Source organism: Lithobates pipiens, unplaced genomic scaffold (assembly GCF_037356315.1).
Source record: "Lithobates pipiens isolate NorthernLeopardFrog02 unplaced genomic scaffold, aLitPip1_a1.2 Scaffold_22, whole genome shotgun sequence".
NCBI classification, from domain to species: Eukaryota; Metazoa; Chordata; class Amphibia; order Anura; family Ranidae; genus Lithobates; species Lithobates pipiens.
The window spans coordinates 151,591,043-151,612,187 of record NW_027507784.1 but is presented as its reverse complement, the minus strand read 5'-3'; the positions used below and the strand labels follow the sequence as shown (position 1 = coordinate 151,612,187).

The 21,145-nt window shown below is 42.4% G+C and overlaps 1 protein-coding gene across 3 annotated transcripts in view; it reads left to right on the top strand.

Moving 5' to 3' along the window:
• Positions 1–21,145, top strand: part of PIKFYVE (phosphoinositide kinase, FYVE-type zinc finger containing) — a 390,505-nt gene that overhangs the window by 319,821 nt on the left and 49,539 nt on the right. For all 3 annotated transcript variants that reach the window (XM_077448459.1, XM_077448458.1, XM_077448457.1), the window contains one exon: positions 1,723–1,826. In XM_077448459.1, coding sequence (XP_077304585.1) covers positions 1,723–1,826 — 104 coding nt within the window. The remainder of the gene's footprint in view (positions 1–1,722; positions 1,827–21,145) is intronic.

Genomic DNA, 21,145 nt, shown 5'->3' with positions numbered 1-21,145 from the left:
TCACACCTCCGACTTCGCCCCCCCCCCCGCAATCCTGCCGCTTACCTCCTTCCTCCTATCGCGGCTTACTGGAGAGCGGGAGGGCCTCTTGGTGTCCACAGTGTGCGGCGTCTCTTCGGCAGGGTTCAAAAGCGTTCGGCTTGGTCGGGGGTACTCGTGCTTCTTTGGCCGTGCTCGCTGGGGTTCAAGACCCGGAAGTAAGCGTGGATCTCCGAGGGCTCGGCACGATCGTACAGTAATGCGCTGTCACTCCTCCTCCCGTCCAGCTTCAATGTACAGCTCCAGCCCACCGCACGCTACGTCCGACCGTGGCACTAAGCGCTCCACGCTCTCATCGAGGGGGTCTGGGAGAGAGTCACACACGGCGTCTCACATCTCTCACTCACTCCATCTTGCACATCCGGTCACGCCCCCATGAACTGTTGGCCAACTTTACTAGCGTAATAACTCTTAAGCCCCGGACACACAATCCGACTTTTTACAAACTTTCCCTTGGATTTTTGTTCAAAGGACATTGGGCGTAAGTTTGTATTGCGTACATACGATCTGACTTTTTAAGTAACAAACACGAACGTAGTGACGTTTCAACGTACTGACGACACTTCAAAAGAGGATGTTCAATTACTCCAGTGCCACCTTTGGTCAACTTCTGTATTGTTGTCTGATCTTTTGTATTGGTTCTGAGCATGCGTGTTTGTACTTTGTACAAAAGTCCGATGGTTTTGTGTACACACGATCGGACTTGGCTCCATCGGGCTTATGTTGTCAAAAAGTTTGTCCGTTCGCACAGCCAAAAAAAGTCGGATTAAAACCGAAAAAGTTTGTCCGTTGGAGCGTACACATGGTCGGATGTTGCCTCAAAACAGCTAATTTGCATCTTTGTTGTCAAAAAGTCTGATCGTGTGTACGGGCCTTTATGGTGAAATGGTCCCCCAGAAGCAGAGGAACATTGCTCTGTCTTCAAGTGGACAGTTTGTGCACAGCTAGTTTAAAACTCCCCAGATTGTTTTCAGGAACCATGTAGTTCAGACAAATGGATTTGGTTTGGGTCTGGAGATGTTATTACCACAGGTACAGGATGGGAGGAAAACCGAAGCAGTTTAAGTGTAAAAACATGGGCCTAGTGCTAAAATTGGAAATGCAGATGCCTGGTCTTGGGTACACTCCTGTGTAGCTGGAGTTCCAACCTTGAGGTTGAAACAAGCGGGGGAGGGTATGTGGCAAAGTTGCCTGGACAAGACCAGTTTGGAGTTTATATTTCATCCAGGTTCCAGTAGTCCACGTTCTTGACCATCTGAGCTCATCTGGTTTCCATCTTAATGAAAGGAGCTCTCTAAGTAGGTGCCCTGCATCCTGGGTAACAGACAGGTTATAGAGGGATTGTTCACACAATAAATCATGTGAATATATACTTCAGTTATCCAGTTGTGCAGGTGAAAACAGGAAAAAGATTTTCTTTTTCTCATCTCCAATAAATGTCTCAATATCTGTGTATCATATGTGAGGGTGTGAATGCATTTTAGCATGTATTTATATAGCATATATATTTGCTTATATTTTTGATTGTAAGTACCGTACATTTGTATAAAATACTATCTGCTTGTGTTGGTGTGTAAGTGTTACTCAGATGTGTACTTTATTTAGAAGAAATAGGGTTAAAAATTGTACGGTTTCCATTTCTTCATTGTGCATTGTTTATCTCTGACCCTCACTTTCCTGCAGATGATCGATTTATTTTGAAACAGATGCCTCGTCTGGAAGTGCAGTCTTTCCTTGATTTTGCTCCACACTACTTTACATACATCACAAATGCTGTTCAAATGAAGGTAAATACAACTGCCTTACATATACTCCAGTATATTTTAGTTTTGTGTAAAAATTGAATGTGTAGTGGGTCCACATAATTTTAGTTTTAGTAAGTTAACAAATCAATTCCATAAAACATGTATTAAAGTGGAATTCTTGCTTATTGCCAACTAAGCTTACAGTGGTTCATTGTAAACCCCAGTTATGGAATTTGAACCAAGCACGTATATCTGTAGTGTTTACTTGTCTCTAGCCAAATCTCTAAGTGTTGTTTTCTCTGTGGTGCTTAGTTCCCCTGTTATCGCATGAGTGACTTCTGAAAAGTTTTCTGACACATGAGAGAACATGAGCTAAAATTTGTGTCGGGGAGGGAGATGAGCACACAACTTGTCTATTTAGAATACAGCTCTGCATGTTCCTTCCTTCCTCTGCCTATGTGGAGGGAGGGTGTGTCCCTTTCCTCCAATTAGCTCTCACATAATGTCTCAGAGCTGTAACTTCAGTTCTCCACTTCCTTCTCTGTACTACTCAGATGCATAAGGATTTTATCACTTTGGAGGGTTGTAGAGAAGAGAAAACTGCAGTTAACTGCTTAAAGTGGATGTAAACCCGAAAGTTTTTTTTTTTTATGTCATCATGTAGAGTATAAGATTTCCTATTATTTGAGCCCAGTCTTGCCACAAAGTATTAATCCTTCTCTACTGTCTACTGACATCACGACTCCACCCACGGAATATGCAGTTTTTCGGGTCTCATAGCAGACGGAGGGGAGACATTTGACAGGTAAAGATACACGCAGGAGGCATGTATATCCTCATAGGTAACCACTATGGCTGTAGTTTAGAAAGGATGACATTGGGTTTACATCCACTTTAAGGATCTCTTTCTGAGATTTGGTGTTTACAAGTTAAAAACAGTTTTTCAAGCAAAAAAAAATAAATCACTTAGAAAAATAAAATATATAATGTTTGGGGGGTTGTAACACCCTAGAGAATAAAATAACGGTCGTTGCGATATGTTATCACACCGTATTTGCACAGAAGTCTTACAAGCGCACTTTATTTTTGTAAATACACTTTTTTGAATTAAAAAATAAGACCACAGAAAAGTTAGTCCAATTTTTTTTATATTGTGAGAGATAATGTTCCACCGAGTAAATTGATACCCCACATGTCACGTTTCAAAATTGCGTCCGCTCTTGGCATGGCAACAAACTTTTAACCTTAAAAATCTCAGTAGACGAGGTTTAAAAAATTCTACAGGTTGCATGTTTAGACTTAGAGATCTAGGGCTAGAATTATTGCTCTCAATCCAACGATCATGGTGATGCCTCACATGTGTGGTTTGACCACCATTTTCAGACCACCGTTTTTGTTTCATGCGGGCACTGCTCACATATGCGTTCGCTTCTGCACGCAAGCTTTACTTTTTTTATTTTTTTATTTTTTTGTCACTTTTATTCCTATTGCAAGAAATGTAAACATCCCCTGTAATAGAAAAAAAAAAGCATGACAGGACCTCTTGAATATGAGTTCTGGGTTCAAAAAGACCTCAGATCTCATATTTACACTAATATAAAAAAAAGTCTCTAAGAGTTGGGTGGCAGAGTGGTGTAGTGGTTACCAATGGGTGGCACAGTGGTGTACTGGTTGGCACTCTAGCCTAGCAGTAAAAAGGGTCGCTGGTTCATATCCCAACCATGACACTACCTGCCTGGAGTTTGCATATTCTCCCTGTGCCTGCATGGGTTTCCTCCAGATTCTCCGGTTTCCTCCCACGCTCCAAAAACATGCAGGTAAGTTAACTGGCTTCTGTCCAAAATTGGCCCTAGTATATGAATGGGGACCTTGGATTGTGGGCTCCTTGAGGGTAGGGACTGGTGTGAGTGTGCAATGTACAGGGATAGGGACAATTGTAGAAACTCACTCAGGTTGAACTGGATGGACTGGTGTCTTTATTCAACCTTACTAACTATGTAAGAGTTATGGGCGAAAGTGACGTTTTGACATCGCTTTCGCCCTGCAATGGTATGGAGACAGGTGGGGGCCATCTATCCTTCACTTGTCTCCATACCTAACAGGAGAGCAGACCCAATCGTCCGCCACTGCCGGCGCCTCGGTAAGCGGCGGAGGTCCCTCTCCCACCAGCGATAAGTGATCTTGCGGCGAAACCGCAGCAGAGACCACTTTTATCTGAAAATGGACTGCCCAATGAAGAAGAGGTTTATCAGGGTTATGGTAGCTAGCTGCTGCCATAACAACGATGTCCCTCTTCAAAGTGCCGCTGTATGACAACGATGGGTGGGTCCGTAGGTGGTTAAACAAGTAAAACCTTTTTTGATTTAAATAGCTTTTTTTTATTTTATTAAATTCATTTTAATAAAATGCTTGTGGAGTAAAAATCAATTTACAGATAGTTTTCTCTTTACGATATCTTAATAATTTCGTTTATTCAGCATGAAATGGAGCTTGGTTATGTAGTATGAGGCTGTATATTCTGCAATATTTACATTTTTGGTAAACTCATTCAATGAATCCAAGCTCTGCAAGCTGAGATAACATGCACTGCATTGATGCATTCACATAATTTCACAGTAACCATGAGATAAAACAAAGTTCAAGAATATTCCTCTATCCCATTGTTTTTCAAATCTACATTTCAGTCTGACTAAATCAGTTATGATATCGCTGGTTTACTAACCGGACAGCTTATTATTCTAAATGGGAAGCCTTCATTTCATTTTGTTTGCAAATATTAGAGTCTAACTACCAGCAAGAAGAAGTCCTTGCATTTAAAGAGCACCTGTCATTTCAAATTAATCATGGCGGTGCCTGTTAGCGGGCATCCACTCACCTGCTGCCGCCATGTCCCTCACCTTGTGTCACTGCCACATCACTAGCCGTCCCATTAAAGTGAATGGGACTGTTGGTGAGTCAACATTGGGTCAGAGGAGGAGCCGCTGCAGGACAGAGATGACGGTTGCTCTTTAAAAATTATGATTTAAATCGAGTTGATTCAAATCAAATCCATCCTGTTTTGGGAAGACACCCTCTGGGTGTCCCCCCTGTAACCCTTTCACAGTCAGTGAGTCCTTGGGTTTTTTTTTCTAATGTCCCTAACAATACAAACTGTACACAGGAATATAATTACAACAACTGTCATGTACTAATAAGGCCAGTTTCACACTGAGGCGCTTTACAGGCATTTTAGTGCTACAAATGGCTCCTGTAAAGCGCCTCTCCTGTCACTCCAGTGTGAAAGCCAGAATGCTTTCACAGTGAAGTGGTGAGCTTGCGGGATGTTAAAAAAAAAAAAAGCAGCATCTTTGGGGCGGTTTAAAAGTGGTGTATATCAATGGACAGTGCTACCGAAGCGCCTGCAAAGCGATTTGTGGGTGCTTTTAACCCCTAAGGGTTAAAAGCTAGCGGCGCTTTACTGCTATCGCCTCAGTGAGAAAGTGCCCTAAACATTACATTAGCCACCTGGACAATGTTGTGATTAATCGGAGATCTCCACTTCAGGTCAGACTTGCTGTCACCGAGCTCACAAAGTACAATACACATTATCACAAGTATAAACACAGAACACCTTCAGACAGTAGCAGGAGACCCCAATAACAGACTGTCTGGCTCCTACCTACAATAGTCGGAGGCAAAGCTCGTACAATGTTCCATCATTCTGATACAGTGGAAATAATTTATCATAGATTTCTTGAGGGATATTGATAAATATTACTGTCCCATTTGAAGTAATCCAAACCACATTCTTAGCATCCATTAAATAGTTGTCCATTATTTGCCTGGTCACCCTGTGCCCCTAATAGACACAGGGTTACTTACACATAAGAGACATGGGGAGCTGAAACAAAGGTTTCCCAGTCCTCTCCAAAAGCCCCTGTCCTGGCTAGGTCTGTCACAACAGGATCAAATAGCCCTTTTACACAATGCAGAGAATTAACCCCTTAAGTTCCACAGTGAGTATAACAGCCTGCTTTACTGCATATAAAAATATATAAATCTTGCAAGCTACTCTAGAGCAACCTGAGAGTGCAATCAGCATCGGGTATAAAGTAACCTGAGATTACAACCCAACGTCAGGTCTGGTATAACAATTCCTGTGAAACAAAGTGCAAATTCGCAGCTGCTAAGCATTGATCACACTCCCATAATCTGTGAAACATGTATACAAAAAACCAGCACTGTGTGAGACTGAACCTTAATGCATAGATAATGCCATTAAGGTAAACAAATGCATAGATAATGCCATAAACAATGAAAATATTGTTAAAAATGTAACTATGAACATAACTTTTATTTTTTTGGGTGTAACAAGCTCACTGTGGAAGAAATGTAGTATTCCTTTAATATCAGTTGTCAAAAAAGGTTTTGTTTTTTTCTCCCAATTTTCATCAATCCACAGAGACAAAAGTGCAAATTGGGGTAATATAGGTATTACTGTCCAAAAAGTGACTCTAGTGATTATAATTCTGATAAGAAGTGGGTGACTTCACACATGTGCTTCTTCTTCTCCTGATTGGAAACTTTTGACAATGAGATCCCTCTGATGCTTTGAAAGCTCTCTGTGGACCATGGCTTTTGCTGTAGGATGCAACCAAAAATGTCAGAAAAGACCTACTGAACTTTATTTGGGGTTAATCAGAGGCATTTTAAATGATGGCAGGTGTGTATTGACTCCTATTTAAAATGAGTTTGAATGCGATTGCTTAATTCTCTACACAGCTACATTCCCAGTTATAAGAGGGCGTGCACACCTATGCAATCACATTATTTAAAAGGGCATTCTAATATTTCAATAATTTTTGTAGCTGCTGACTTTTAATAAGGACACTTACTTGTCCAACGATCCCACGATGTCGGCCGCCCCGAGGCCGATCCATCCATCGGATCGGCTGCCGGCGCCTCCATCCTAACGAAGGGAAACAGGCAGTGGAGCCTTGTGGCTTTACTGCCTGTTTCCAACTGCGCATGTGCGAGTCGCTTTGTGAATGGCCCCATTGTTTTCTGGGACACACACATGTCCCAGAAGGCAACGGGGCCACTCACCGAAGAGGAGGAAGCGCCGCTGAATAGGAAGAGGCAGATTAGGAAGACTGCCTAGCAACAGCGTTTCAGGTAAGTGAACATTTTTTTAAATTTTATTAATGCGTTTTTTTTTTTGGGTGGCCTTCCACTTTAAGTTTTCTTATTTTGACTTCCCCATACTTTCTCATTTTTTACATCACAGAAACCTGACATTTTAACACGGGTGTGTAGGCTTTTTATATCCACTGTATATATACACACACTCTTACACTTATATCCTGGTGCTTTCAAAGCCTACAGCCCCAATTCTGTTTGGGGCATTACAAATGTGGATGCTGTATAAAATCTACATCTACATAAAACCAGAGGGCAATGATTTGAAAATCTCATAAACCCATATTTTATTCAAAGTAGGGAACATATCAAATGTTTAAACCTAAGAAAATGTGCCTTTTTAAGGAAAAAAAGGTAATTTTGAAATTGATGGCAGCAACCCGTTTAAAAAAAGTTGGGACAGGGCAACAAAAAAGTTGGCAAAGTGCGACCCTAGTTCCAAAAAAGTTTAAACAGAGCCATGCTTACCACGGTTTAACATCCCCTCTTTTAACAACACTCTGCAAACGTCTGGCAACTGAAGAAAAAAAATGGGCAAATTTACCACTTCAGCCCTGGAAGATTTTACCCCCTTCCTGACCAGAGCACTTTTTTGCAATACGGCACTGCATTGCTTTAACTGACAATTGCACCCAAACAAAATTGACGTCCTTTTTTTTTTCCCCCCACAAATAGAGCTTTCTTTTGGTGGTAGTTTTTTGGACTATAAACAAAGAGTGACAAGTTTGAAAAAAATAAATTTTTTACTTTTTGCTATAAAAAATATGCACCAAAAATATATAAAAAAATTTTTTTCCCTCAGTTTAGGCCAAAATGTATTCTTCTACATATTTTTGGTAAAAAAAAAAAATCGCAATAAGCATATATAGATTGGTTTGCGCAAAAGTTATAGCATCTACAAAATAGGGGATAGTTTTATGGCATTATTATTCATTTTTTGTATTAGTAATGGTAATAGTAGTGATCTGCGATTTTTATCATGACTGCGAAATTATAGCGGACACATCAGAAACTTTTGACACTATTTTGGGACCATTGTCATTTATACAGCGATCAGTGCACTGTTTACTGAGTAAATGACACTGGCAGGGGATGGGTTAAACACTAGGGGGCGATCAAGGAGTTAAGTGTGTCCTAAGGAGTGATTCTAACTGGGGGGATGGGCTACCAGTCACATGATAGCGATCACCTCTCCCGATGACAGGGAGCATTGATATCTGTCATGTCACTAGGCAGAACGGGGAAATGCCTTGTTTACATAGTCCTCTCCCCGTTCTGCGGCTCTGTGACATGCTTGCCGGGATACCGGCGAAAATCGAGGGCACGGTTGCATTGTGCACGGTGGGCACGTGCCCGCTAGCCCCGCCAATTAAAGGGGACGTGCAGGTACACCCATTTGCCCACCGCTGCCATTGTGTCGACGTATTTTAGCATGCAGCGGTCAGCAAGTGGTTAACGGATTTGAGCAACTTTGACCAGGACCAAATTGTAATAGTTAGATCAGTGTTTTTCAACCTTTTTCCAGTCAAGGTGCCATTTAAAATAATTTTAAGTCTCAAGGTGGTACAGTGGTGCTGCATTTAGGGGGGTAAAACAGGCGGTGAGTGGGCAAGATATTGCTTCCTCACTGCCTGTCAAATGTCTGAGCAGCCTGACCATGGAATGCTTTTCAGGCATACATAAATGCACACACGCACACACGCACACACACACACCTTACCAAATACAGACTGTACCTGCACACCCATGGCCAGGTGAATGTTTTGTTTACACTGCTGCACTGTAGAGGGGAAGTGGAGAGATCTAGGCTCAGGAGAATGCCTCCCCCTTTTACTGCTCTGTTCATCACTGTAACCCTGAGTGAGCTTCCAGTGTGCAGATGTAGAATACGGAGCTCTGATGATTTTATCTATACAGGGCTGAAACTGGCGGAGCTCTGAACTGTACATTGGCACAGTAAGAGCTTGATTTACACCCTTTCTCAACTAGTATGCCGCAGCACCCCAGTTGAGAGAGGCTGGGCTAGACGATGTGGGATGTTCTTATTCTGCAGTGGTCCGAACAATACCAGAAGTGGTCCATGGAAGAACTAGCGACAGGGTAATGGGTGCCAAGGCTTACTGATGCATGTGAGGAGTGGAGGCTGGCCTGTGTAGTGTGATCCAGTAGAACAGCCATCAAAATTTCAGCTCACATTTGGCAAGTTCAACTTAGCTGAGGGCGAGTGTGGAGCAGGGGCATACTGGATCGACCATTTCTTGGCTTTTCTTGCAGCCTTTTTACAGGGCATCAGAGTAGCCCAGGGGGCAATTGTAAAAAAAAAAGCTGCACTAGAAGCGATCAACCAGGAAACTGTCAGGAGGCGAGCCGGCCAGATCACACAGTGGATCTCCCACTATGAGACAGCTTGGATCGGAAATGCCTGCCGCTGTCAAAATCCCGCCTCCTGGAATGCCTCCTATGATAGACAGCACTATGGTCCAATGCCGAGAAATTTAATCTGTGTACTGTCTATCATAGGAGACTAGACTTTGATGACATCCAGATCTGAGCTAAGTCATAGCGGGAGATCCTCTGTGTGATCCGACCAGCTCTCCTCCCGTGATCCCCCAGGCAGTGATCGGCTGCAATCATGGGCACTGATGGGCTGCACTGATATGCTTTATGTTAATATTGATAAGGTTCAATAAGTTTTATTTATGTTAGTATTGTTAAAGCTGTTAAATGTTTTATGCAGAATTAAGTTACAAAAATAAATATTGTCATTTCATGAGAGAATTTACAAGGACATGTTTAGGGGTGGAATTAGGGGCAGGGTATGGGTTGGGTGGGGCAACTGGTGGTGCCAAGGAACTCTTAAGGCATAGCTAGTAGTTCAAGACTTAAAATTTTGAGCCCTGCAATAGAAGACTGCCTTTTTTCAGAGCCGTCTTATCCAGATTCCTAGGTCAGGCATAATCGTAAAGAGTTGGATATGGTGATATAAGGTTACTCTGCTTCCTTGTTTGTAGCTCGCAGCATCATATGTTGATGTGCGTCATAAGCTACAGACACTATCTTGAAGGATAAGATGACCTAGTTTGAGAAAACATGAGACCCCTGGATCCCAATTTTACAGAAAACTGTAAAGTCCCCATCTGACCCTGGTGACAATTTGCAAAGTACTATAGCTGCATAGACTACCTTCTCTATTCTCCACTTATTTCCGCTCGCTCTTGGTGATCTGTACATTCACCCCCAGGCTAGTCCATTAGGACAGGGCTCGACAAACCCCAGGCGCCAGGTCACCAATGCGACCAGAAATCGCGACCTGGCACCTAAGCTGCCACCAGCCCACTCACTATTGATGCCCCAGACATGCAGCAGCATTAACACTGACTGCCGTCCTCCTCCCTCCTTCACACTCTGCAGCACCGCGCTGTGTGTGAAACTGACACGCAATGGAGAGAGGAGGATCTGTCAGCCTGATGTCGGAGTGGGCGGGCCCCGGCCGGGGTGGGGGCGGGACCCAGCAAGCTATCAAACACCAGCCAATGGGATCTGGGCGGGCCGCTACGTGTATGTGGCCCGCCCCTTTTCTTAAGCAGCCCAATCGTTGGCTGGTGTTTGATAGCTGCTGAGTCCCGCCCACCCCGGCCGGGTCCCGCCCACCCCGACATCAGGCTGAAATCTGACATATCTACCTCTCTGTTACTTGTCAGTTTCACACCCGGCAGGGTCCCGCCAGCTCCTCTGTTACATTTCACTAACAGAGTGCTCCGTGTGAAACCTGCCAGTGCTAATCAGTGCCAACCAGTGCCACCTCCAATCAATACCACCTGCAACCAACCAGTGCCAGCGCCAACCAGTGCCACCTGCCAGCGCCAATCAGTGCCACCGCCAATCAGTGCCAGTGCCAACCAGTGGCACCTGCCAGTGCCACAACCAATCAGTGCCACCTGCCAGCGGCAACCAGTGCCATCTGCCACCGCCAATCAGTGCCACCTGCCACCACAAATCAGTGCCACCTGCTATAGCCAACCAGTGCCACCGCCAATCAATACCACCTGCAACCACCACCCAGTGCCACCTGCCACCACCCAGTGCCAATCAGTGCCACCTGCCACCGCCAATCAGTGCCACCGCCTACCAGTGCCACCTACCAGTGCCACCTGCCACCACCTACCAATGCCACTGCCAATCAGTGCCTCCGCCAATCAGTACCACCTGCCAACACCAACCAGTGCCACCGCCAATCAGTGCCATCTGCCAGTGACAACTAGTCCCATCGCCAACCAGGGCCACCTGCCATCGCCAACCAGGGCCACCTGCCATCACCAACCAGGGCCACCTGCCATCACCAACCAGGGCCACCTGCCATCACCAACCAGGGCCACCTGCCATCACCAACCAGGGCCGCCTGCCATCACCAACCAGGGCCGCCTGCCATCACCAACCAGGGCCGCCTGCCATCACCAACCAGGGCCGCCTGCCATCACCAACCAGGACCGCCTGCCATCACCAACCAGGGCCGCCTGCCAGTTTCAAACCAGGGCCGCCTGCCAGTTTCAAACCAGGGCCGCCTGCCAGTTTCAAACCAGGGCCGCCTGCCAGTTTCAAACCAGGGCCGCCTGCCAGTTTCAAACCAGGGCCGCCTGCCAGTTTCAAACCAGGGCCGCCTGCCAGTTTCAAACCAGGGCCGCCTGCCAGTTTCAAACCAGGGCCGCCTGCCAGTTTCAAACCAGTGTCGCCTGCCAGTTTCAAACCAGTGTCGCCTGCCAGTTTCAAACCAGTGTCGCCTGCCAGTTTCAAACCAGTGTCGCCTGTCGGTGCCATCTGGCAATTCCACGTGCCTTCCAGTGGCAACCAGTGCCACCTGCCAGTGCCAGCCAGTTCCATCTGTTGCCAGCCTTACTCTTTCTGGTCAGCCCATACCCCTGATGTAACAGCGTTTCAATGGAGTTATTGACTGGGTGCTTCATTGTGAGTTAGGGATAGGGGGCAAAAATTTGAGTGGCCTTACCCCGGGAGCTGAAAAAAAAACTGGCTCCTAACTTTTTTAACTGGCTCCTAAATTCAAAGCAAATTTGTCAACCCCTGCATTAGGATACTACACTATATGGCTGGATGTGCCCTTTTTTTTTTTTTTTTTTTTTTTTTTAGGACTGATGGCACTGGGGTTTTTTTTTTATGGAGGGTGCCACTGGCCCCAAAATCAAGGGCGGCGGTAGTCCTGGAGGTGACTACCTCAATTAAACTCAGGTTTATGACCTTAAGATCTTATATGGCTCCTGTTTGTTTCTAGCCAAACAGTTTAAACTTGTTAAATTACAATATTTTTTTTGTACTGTATACTTTAAAAAAAATATAACAAACTATTGACAACAAAAAGCTGCAGACACATTATTCTGGCAGAGCAGGGCATACATAATAGAAGACCTGACCTGCAAAACAAGTGTTCCATATATTATTCTGCACGTTTTAATTTAGCTGGAGTTCAGCTTTAATCTATTTGTGCATTGGAGATCTGGCACTATATACCTTATACAGTAGATGTTATTAGATGTTTACAAATATGTGAATGTAGACCATATAATAAGACTGAAGGACTTTTAGGACCTATTATTGGAAAAATTCCCAAAAATATGGAAGAAATCCGATTTCCTTTTTATTTTTTTCTTGGCATCTTGTGCAGTCCTGTTTATAACATTCTTCGGCTAGTACAGAGTAGTGGTAATATGGTTTTGATCCTTCTCTTTTTTTTTTTTTTTTTTTTTTTTTGTATTCTCCCAATGATATATTGTAAATAAATGTTTAATATAAATGTGGTATATACACTATGCTTAGAAATGTAAATTTAACTGCTTATTCCATAGCTGCCATGACAATTATGTACTAGTTACTGTGGCAGCAATGAATACTGTAGTCTGGTGCCTGGTTAGTCTGATATTTTATTACGATAGAAAATAGCAGTTCTCTAGAGGATTTCTGCTCGGATATCTTGATTAGTGTGTTCATAAAAGTGGATCTTTACATTATGTCCCTGTAATGCTGTTCACACACTTTCTGCTATTCTTGTAGGTCAGATAGACAGTGGACACATCTCAGTAAAGCCATTTGTATACTGCAATTATTTTGATTCATAATTCTTTTTTTTTTTTTTTTATCTTGTGTGCAAAGGTTGCTTGCAGTATTGATGGAATAGGAATGATTATGATGAAGTCACAGCCCTTTGTGTATCTTTGGAGGCCTAATGCTCTTGTTTATGACCATATGAACTGTGATCTTTCTCTTGCATGCTCTCGCTCCCCACCCCCAGTTTTGGACTTCAACCTAATCTGCACCTCTGTCTTGTGGGTGTGAAAATACAGTTTGCTTATTGGGTATGGGGGCATACCTAGTATGCCCCCATACACCCCTTGGATGCAGCACTCCAATTCTATAGACGAATGGAACTTTTTGGGTCGCTGACCTGAAACATGTAGATTAAAAGTTCCATGCTGTGTTGGTCAGTGACATGGCAAGTAATACAGCCTCTCTCATTATAGGTTTCCTTTAAGAAGCAGAAAGTGTACAGAAACAAAAGTTTTCTCCCTACCATGCTGGCTTTCAAATATAGCTGCTTAGTGTACTGCAATCTAAGAGGAAAAAATGGCAAACACATAGCCATATTGTGGCACTAGCTACTCTAATATATTTTCTAATTACTTTCAGTTAAAGAGGGATAATATGTATGGATGGTGTTTTTAATGTGAACACACACACACCCTAATTTAATAACTTTCCAGAAAGGTTAACTGATAAATATTTAATGCATCATATCCTTTTGCTTCAGAATGTGCTGTGCACACTGTGCTTTCTTTGTAAGAAAGCTCAGCATTTGCAGCACGTCATGATTGCACCTGCAGATTGAAGAAATTGCTCTTAATGCTAGGAGAGTGGGTTTTGTCCCTCTTCTGTGTCATTCATCTGATGTATTTAGATGTGCAGAGAAAAGCAGACAAAAATATTTAGCAAATTGCTGATAGTCTAAGTAGTAATAAAGGCTTCCGCTTGCCAACCACGCTATAACCAAATGACGGCTACAGCGCAGCTCAATTAACTCTGGGAGGACGTACATTGACATCCTCCCAGAATTGTGCGGCCCCTGGGGCGTACCTGCGAATATCCGTGACCACAGGGTCCATAGGACATGGCTCATCACTGTAAATGGCCGCTGATATCGACCGTTTACCACGTGATTGATTCGTCAAATGACGAAGCGATCACTTATAAACCGGCATCACATCTGGCTCCTCTCTCCTCTCTGTACCGATTGGTACAGAGAGGGGAGAGATCAGATGCAGCAGCACTGTGGGCTGGATGTGTGTTGCCCACAGCGCTGATATGCGCAACTCCAGCACTCATCCATCCATCCTCATCCATGCTCAGCCATCCATCCTCATCCATGCTCAGCCATCCATCCTCATCCATGCTCAGCCATCCATCCTCATCCATGCTCAGCCATCCATCCTCATCCATGCTCAGCCATCCATCCTCATCCATGCTCAGCCATCCATCCATCCTCATCTATGCTCAGCCTTCCTTGTGCAGCCATCCATCTATCCTCAGCAATACTCATCCCTCTATCCTCAGCAATACTCATCCCTCTATCCTCAGCAATACTCATCCCTCTATCCTCAGCAATACTCATCCCTCTATCCTCAGCAATACTCATCCCTCTATCCTCAGCAATACTCATCCCTCTATCCTCAGCAATACTCATCCATCCATCCTCAGCCATCTCAGCCATACCCAGCTGTCCTCAGCCATCTCAGCCATACCCAGCTGTCCTCAGCCATACCCAAGCATACCAGTTTATGCTCAGCCATCCCCATTCATGCTCATCCATGCCAATACAGTGCCTCACAAAAGTGTAATAGGCAGTCAAATTAGATTTGACATTTATGCCCCTAGAACATCTGATGGTGTTCCCTGCATGTTGGGCCTCTGTATGTGGCCATGCTGTGTAAAAGTCTCCAACATGTGGTATCGCTGTACTTGGGAGGAGTAGGAGAATCTATTTTGGGGTGTATTTTTTTCCATGCTATGTGTTAGAAATATTGTATAAATTTACAACTTTGTGTAAAAAATAAAAAAATGCGTTTTCCTTTTCTTTACACATTTTCCAAAAACTTGTAGAAAAAAAATGGCATGTTCAAAAGACTCATTATGCCTCTTAGATTATACATTGGGTTGTTTTCATTCCAAAATGGGGTAATTTTTGGGGCGTTTTCATTGTCTTGGTGCTCCAGGGCCTTCAAAAATGTAAGAGGTAGTCAAGAAATAATATGTATAATTTATGCTCCAAGAACGCCTGATGGTGCTCCCTGCATGTGTTTTGGGGTGTAATTTGTGATATGCATATGCTGTGTGTGAGAAATGACCTGCTAATATTACAATTTTGTGAAAAAAAATCTTGATTTTTGCAAAGAATTGTGGGAAAAAATTACAACTTCTAAAAACTCACCATGCCTCTTACTAAATACATTGGAATGTCTACTTTCCAAAAATGGGTTATTTGGGGGGTATTTGTACTTCCCATCAGTACATCAGGTGTGATCAATTTTCAGAGATTATGCACCATAACTTTCACAAAGACCAAATATACACAGATTTGGGTTATTTTTACCAAAGATATGTAGTAGTATAACTTTTGGCCAAAATTAATGAAGAAAAAAATAATTACTTTGCAAAATTTTATAACGGAATAGAAGAAAAATTCTTTTTTTTTTTTTACAGAATTTTCAGTCTTTTTTTCTTTTTATAGTGCAAAAAATAAACCCAGCAGTGATTAAATACCACCAAAAGAAAGCTCTATTTGTGTGATAAAAAGGAAACATTTTTCATATAGGTAGTGTTGCATGACTGAGTAATTGTCATTCAAAGTATGAGAGCACTGAAAATTGGTCTAGTTAGGAAGGGGGTTTAAGCGGCCAGTGGGTAAGAGGTTAAAACGGTAAAATTGCAAGCTCACTAGTGTAAGAGTTGGAAACTGACAAATGTCCACAATGGCCAGTGCTTGAGCAGGACCTCCTTATCCTGGCCAAGGCTAGAACTGACTGAAAGTGAGCAGATACGCAATGATCTTTTAACCGGCATGTGCCAATGTACGTCGACATCACGTGCGCACCGGCCGGGACCTCCGTGAGTCGGGTCGCGTGTCCCGCAGACTCTATCGCCGCGGGGATAACCGCGATCGTCTCACGGGAATGAAGAACGGGGAGATGCTAATGTAAGCAAGCATCTCCCCATTCTGCCTAGTGAGTGTCACTGATATCGGCTCCCTGTGATCGGGAGCAGAGATCAGTGATGTGCCACATGTAGCCACACCCCCCACAGTTAGAAACATGCCCCCGGTACACACTTAACCCTTACGCTGCCCCCTATTGGTTAACCCCTTCACTGCCTGTGTAATTTACACAGGGATCTGTGAATTTGTATAGCACTGATTGCTGTATAAATTAACATCTTTGACACATTTTTGGGACCATGTCGCAGTCACGATAAAAATCACAGATCGCCGCCATTCTAGTAAAAAAAGAAAATTATTCATAAAAATGCCATAAAACTATCCCCTATTTTTTAAACGCTATAACTTTTGTGCAAACCAATAAATAAACACTTATTGCAATTTATTTATAAGAATACGTATCGGCCTAAACTGAGGAAAGAAAATGTGTTTTTATATATTGTTGGGGGATATTTATTATAGCAAAATGTAAAAAATGCTTTTTTTCAAAATTTGTTTATAGTGCAAAAAATAAAAAAACGCAGGGGTCATCAAATACCACTAAAAGCTCTATTTGTGGGGGAAAAAAAGGACTTCAATTTTGTTTGGGAGCCACGTCACATGACCGCACAATTGTCAGTTAAAGCGACGCAGTGCCGAATCGCAAAATGTGCTCTGGTCAGGAAGGGGGTAAAATCTCCCGGGCTGAAGCAGTTAAAACCCACTTAATCTCCTTTTTCTTTTTTCCCTTGTGGGTTTTTTTTTTTTTTATTCTGGTAAAGGGTTACAAGTTTGATCCCAATGGGGGGATTTTCTCTTTTGAAATAAGGACTATAAATAAAGTGTATATCTGGTCACTGATAAAAGAAGGCACAGACAACAAGGAAAACCTATTTTAATGACAAGGGTCAGAAACTAGTGAGAAATTGGACAATGATAAGACTACTCTTTATAATGTACAACCCCAACTCCAATAAAGTTTGTGCGCTGTGTAAAATCTACACAAAAACCGAAGACAATGATTTGAAAATTTCAAACCCATATTTGATACAAAAAAAAGAAAAATGGAAAACATCTAATGTTTAAACTGAGAAAAATGTACCCTTTTAAGAAAAAAATAGGTCATTTTTAAATTGATAGCAGCAACATGTTTCAAGGTTGGGATGGGGCCATGTTTACTATGGTGTAGCTTCCCCTCTTCTTCTTTTAACACTCTGTAAACATCTGGGATCTGTCTTAGTTTTGGGAGAGGAGTGTTGTCCCATTCTTGCCTGATATAGGATTTTAACTGCTCACCAGTCCTGGATTTCAAGATGCACCAAATATCTGCAAATGGTGAAAAGTCTGGACTGCAGACAGGCCAGTTAAGCACCCAGACTTTTCTACAACACAGCCATGCTGTTATAGATGCAGTATGCGATTTTAGCATTGTCCTGTTTTCTATTTTATAATGTTGGGCCATAAGAAGTGGTAGTTTCCACACTTGGGCACTACTTTTTAAATGCATTTTTGCATAGACAACACCCCTATGGACTTTGTTAAAAGTTCTCCACAAAACATCCCGCAGTTTTTTAGTCAAGATCCATAAATGTATGTAATTGTGAACCAAAAAAAAAAAGGTGCTAGCTTTGCTTGTAATTTTATTTCTATTCATTTTAGCAACACAAAATCTCTCTCAAACCGACATTTACACATGTGCATAACATTTGAGACAGGTATTGGTGCATTAGTATACTCAAGAGTGAATGTAGACCATGAAATATGGCAAAGTTGTAGAAAATATGCTTCAACTTCACAGATTGGTACCAAGCTAAATAAACACACACATTGTAAATGTATCAAAACTGAGGTGTTGTATTCATCAGAATTTTCAGTAGGCACTGTTTAGTCAAAGGAAGTTAAAAAAAAGCTGCTCACCTTACCACAAACTGGCTGAAATAGATTCATTACAGCTCAAAAATCACCCTAAAATACAAAACTGTCGTCACTCATCAGTCTCGTCCCCATCACTGTTATCAGAGCTATCATCCAATGTAGCGCTTTCCTCTTTCCCAAAGAAAAAACAAACATTTGTACAATTTTTGCACCAACCTAAATCCATACAAGACAGTTTTACAGACATACAGGAACACCTTCCATTCTCACATTTGCCTTGCTTGCAACTGCAGTGGACTACCTGCAACACATTTTCAGGGGCAGAATTTCTAGTCATCCAGGTCACTGTTAACTTCCCATCCTCAAGGTGCCATCCATTGCTAATGGGTGATGAGGCACACATTATACCTTTTTAGAGAATGTCTCATTATGACCGCTTGGTAGTTGGCCCTTTTACAGTGCTGGTAAAGGGTGTCGCTTGTCGGAGGCATGGATAGTTCTGGCAAAGCTGATGATGCCATGCATAATGTTTTGTATCTTGCATCGTTCACATTTTTTGCAGATGACTGGCCATACAGGTGGCACAGATTTGCAAAGTAATTCAAAAGTAGACTGGTCCAGGTTAAAACTGCTACCCAGATTTGTAAATGCAGTCAGGTATTCCTCTTTCTTGCAAGCAACAGAAAAGGCCCTTTTGCCTTTGTCATAAGGCGCTTGTAGAGTCACAGCCTGAGACAGTATAGATCCCAGTAAGTGCCAAATACACACTGGTGCCAAGAGCTGATGACACATTAGCTAAGTGATCCATGTTTTGTTGCCAACCCCTGTGAAAAAATACAAACTGATAGACAGGCTACCCTATCCATCAGGTACAGAAACGGTCAACGGAGATAACTAGCCAAAGTACAACAGCTGGTCCACAAAGACCTAATTCAATGGCCTCTATCAATACTACAGACAACACGAGCACTCTTTATAGTGCAGCATTGATATGAAAGATGCTTCTATGTGACTCTCCCGGTCATTCCTTTTTTTTTTTTTTTTTTGCAATTGGGGTTGTAATGTAATGAGTAAGGGTGTGCGTGTGGGTGACCTATAGTACTGTGCAAAAGCAGGCAGATATGATAAAATGCTGTACATTTTTATGAATGCTTTCAGAAATAGAAGTGTTAATGTTTCTTTTACCAGTTAACAAAATGGAAAGTAAATGAACAGAAGAAAAATCGAAATTTAATCAATATTTGGTGTGACTGCCCTTTGACTTCAAAACCGTATCAATTATTCTAGGTACACTTGCACATCGTTTTTGAAGGAACTCGGCAGGTAGGCTGTTCCAAACATCTTGGAGAACTAACCACAGACTTGATGTTGAGATCAGGGCTTTGTGGGGGCCAAACCATGACTTCCAGGACTCCTTATTTCTTTTTACGCTGTAGCTAGTACTTGATGACATTGGCTGTATGTTTGGGGTCATTTTCTTGTTGCAGAGTACATTTACACACCTCCCTGATGTTATGGTATGGTGGATAAGTATCTGCCTGTGTTTCTCACCAAAATAAGCGTAGTATGGGGCAGGACCAGAAGACATGTGTACCGTTTTCAAAATTCCATCCCCAGCAGAACAGTGAGCTCTGAGGTTAGATTTTTTTTTTTGTAAGGCGATAGGGACCCTATACCATCAAGAGAAGATATTGAATCCAAATTCTTGTTTTTTGCTGGAAAGTGAGGATCTGAATGTTATAGAATAGTGTTGATCTGATCTGGAGATAACTATACATTCAGTTTTCAAATTTTCTAATGTATGGGGGGAAGTGGTGTAGTTAGGAAAGGTGCAAAGTAGTTTGTAAGTTTGAGACAGTGAGTGTCTAGCAGGAATTTTGCCTAAGCATACATTTTCAAATCTGTGGTATTCCCTAATAAGGCGCTTTGGCGGGGGATGGGTGATTAAACGTCTCACTTGTAGTGCATTTCAGTAACTTATAGGTGGGTCTAGCAGAGATGGCATCTCCATTGATGCCCACTTATAGAGGAAGATGGAATCCTTTACACAGAATTGATTTGCCTCAAGAAGTCCCTTTTAATGTTTCCTTTCTATGCCTGGTCAAAACTCTGGATTCCCAATGAATTAGAGTCGTTGGGGAAGGGTTAAGAGAGATGGCAAGGAGTTGTAATGTGGTGTATATGACTCATAATGTTATCTTGATAGTAGGGTGGATTAGAGTGGTGTTAGTCTTTGATAAGAAGATATCAACATGTACCCAGTGCTGAAACATTTCATTTATATTTAATATGGGTGAACGGAAAAAGACTGCTACTCTTTGGTCAGGTTAAGCTAAAAAAAATAAGCCTCTGGGAGCACCAGAGGAGAGAAGCCCAGCACAAACATTTTTGCTGAAGGCTAAATCAAGACCTCAGTCCATCCAGTTCAACTTGTGTGGGTGTGTAAGTATTATGCCCCTCAAATTTCACTCATCCCTAAATATTGTGTTCAGTAAGATGTCCATCTAAGATTTTTAACTAGGCTACATTTCTCGCTGCAGCCACTGATTGTGAAAAGGATTTCCACATCCTTATTGCTCTAACAGTAAACCGACGCTTAGTGCAGTTTACGGTTGAACCTTTTTCTTGACCAACTTTGAGTGGCCATGTGTCTTTTGAGTGACCAGAGACTGAATAGTTTTCTCCTAATGCTGGAATCCCCATTAAGATATCAGACATATTAGGATCATATCTCAGTTGCGAGGAAAGACTACATGTATTAGACTTATGGAACACATAGTGCCTAAATCACCTTAACATGTGCCGAGATCATTTTTGCAGTTAATATGTCCACATGACTACTTTGCCCAGTAGGTACAAATTATTGCCTGTTCAAATCTAAGACGTGATTTTATTTTATTTTTTTAAAAGCAACGTGCCTCAAAAACCTCAGTTTTCCACATAACTCATGTTTTTATATGTAAGAAATCTTTTTTTTTAACCCCTGTCAAACAATTACGTAATCCAAATCTTCAGAGAACATTTTAAATCCAACTAAAGGATAAACGTTGAGATAGAT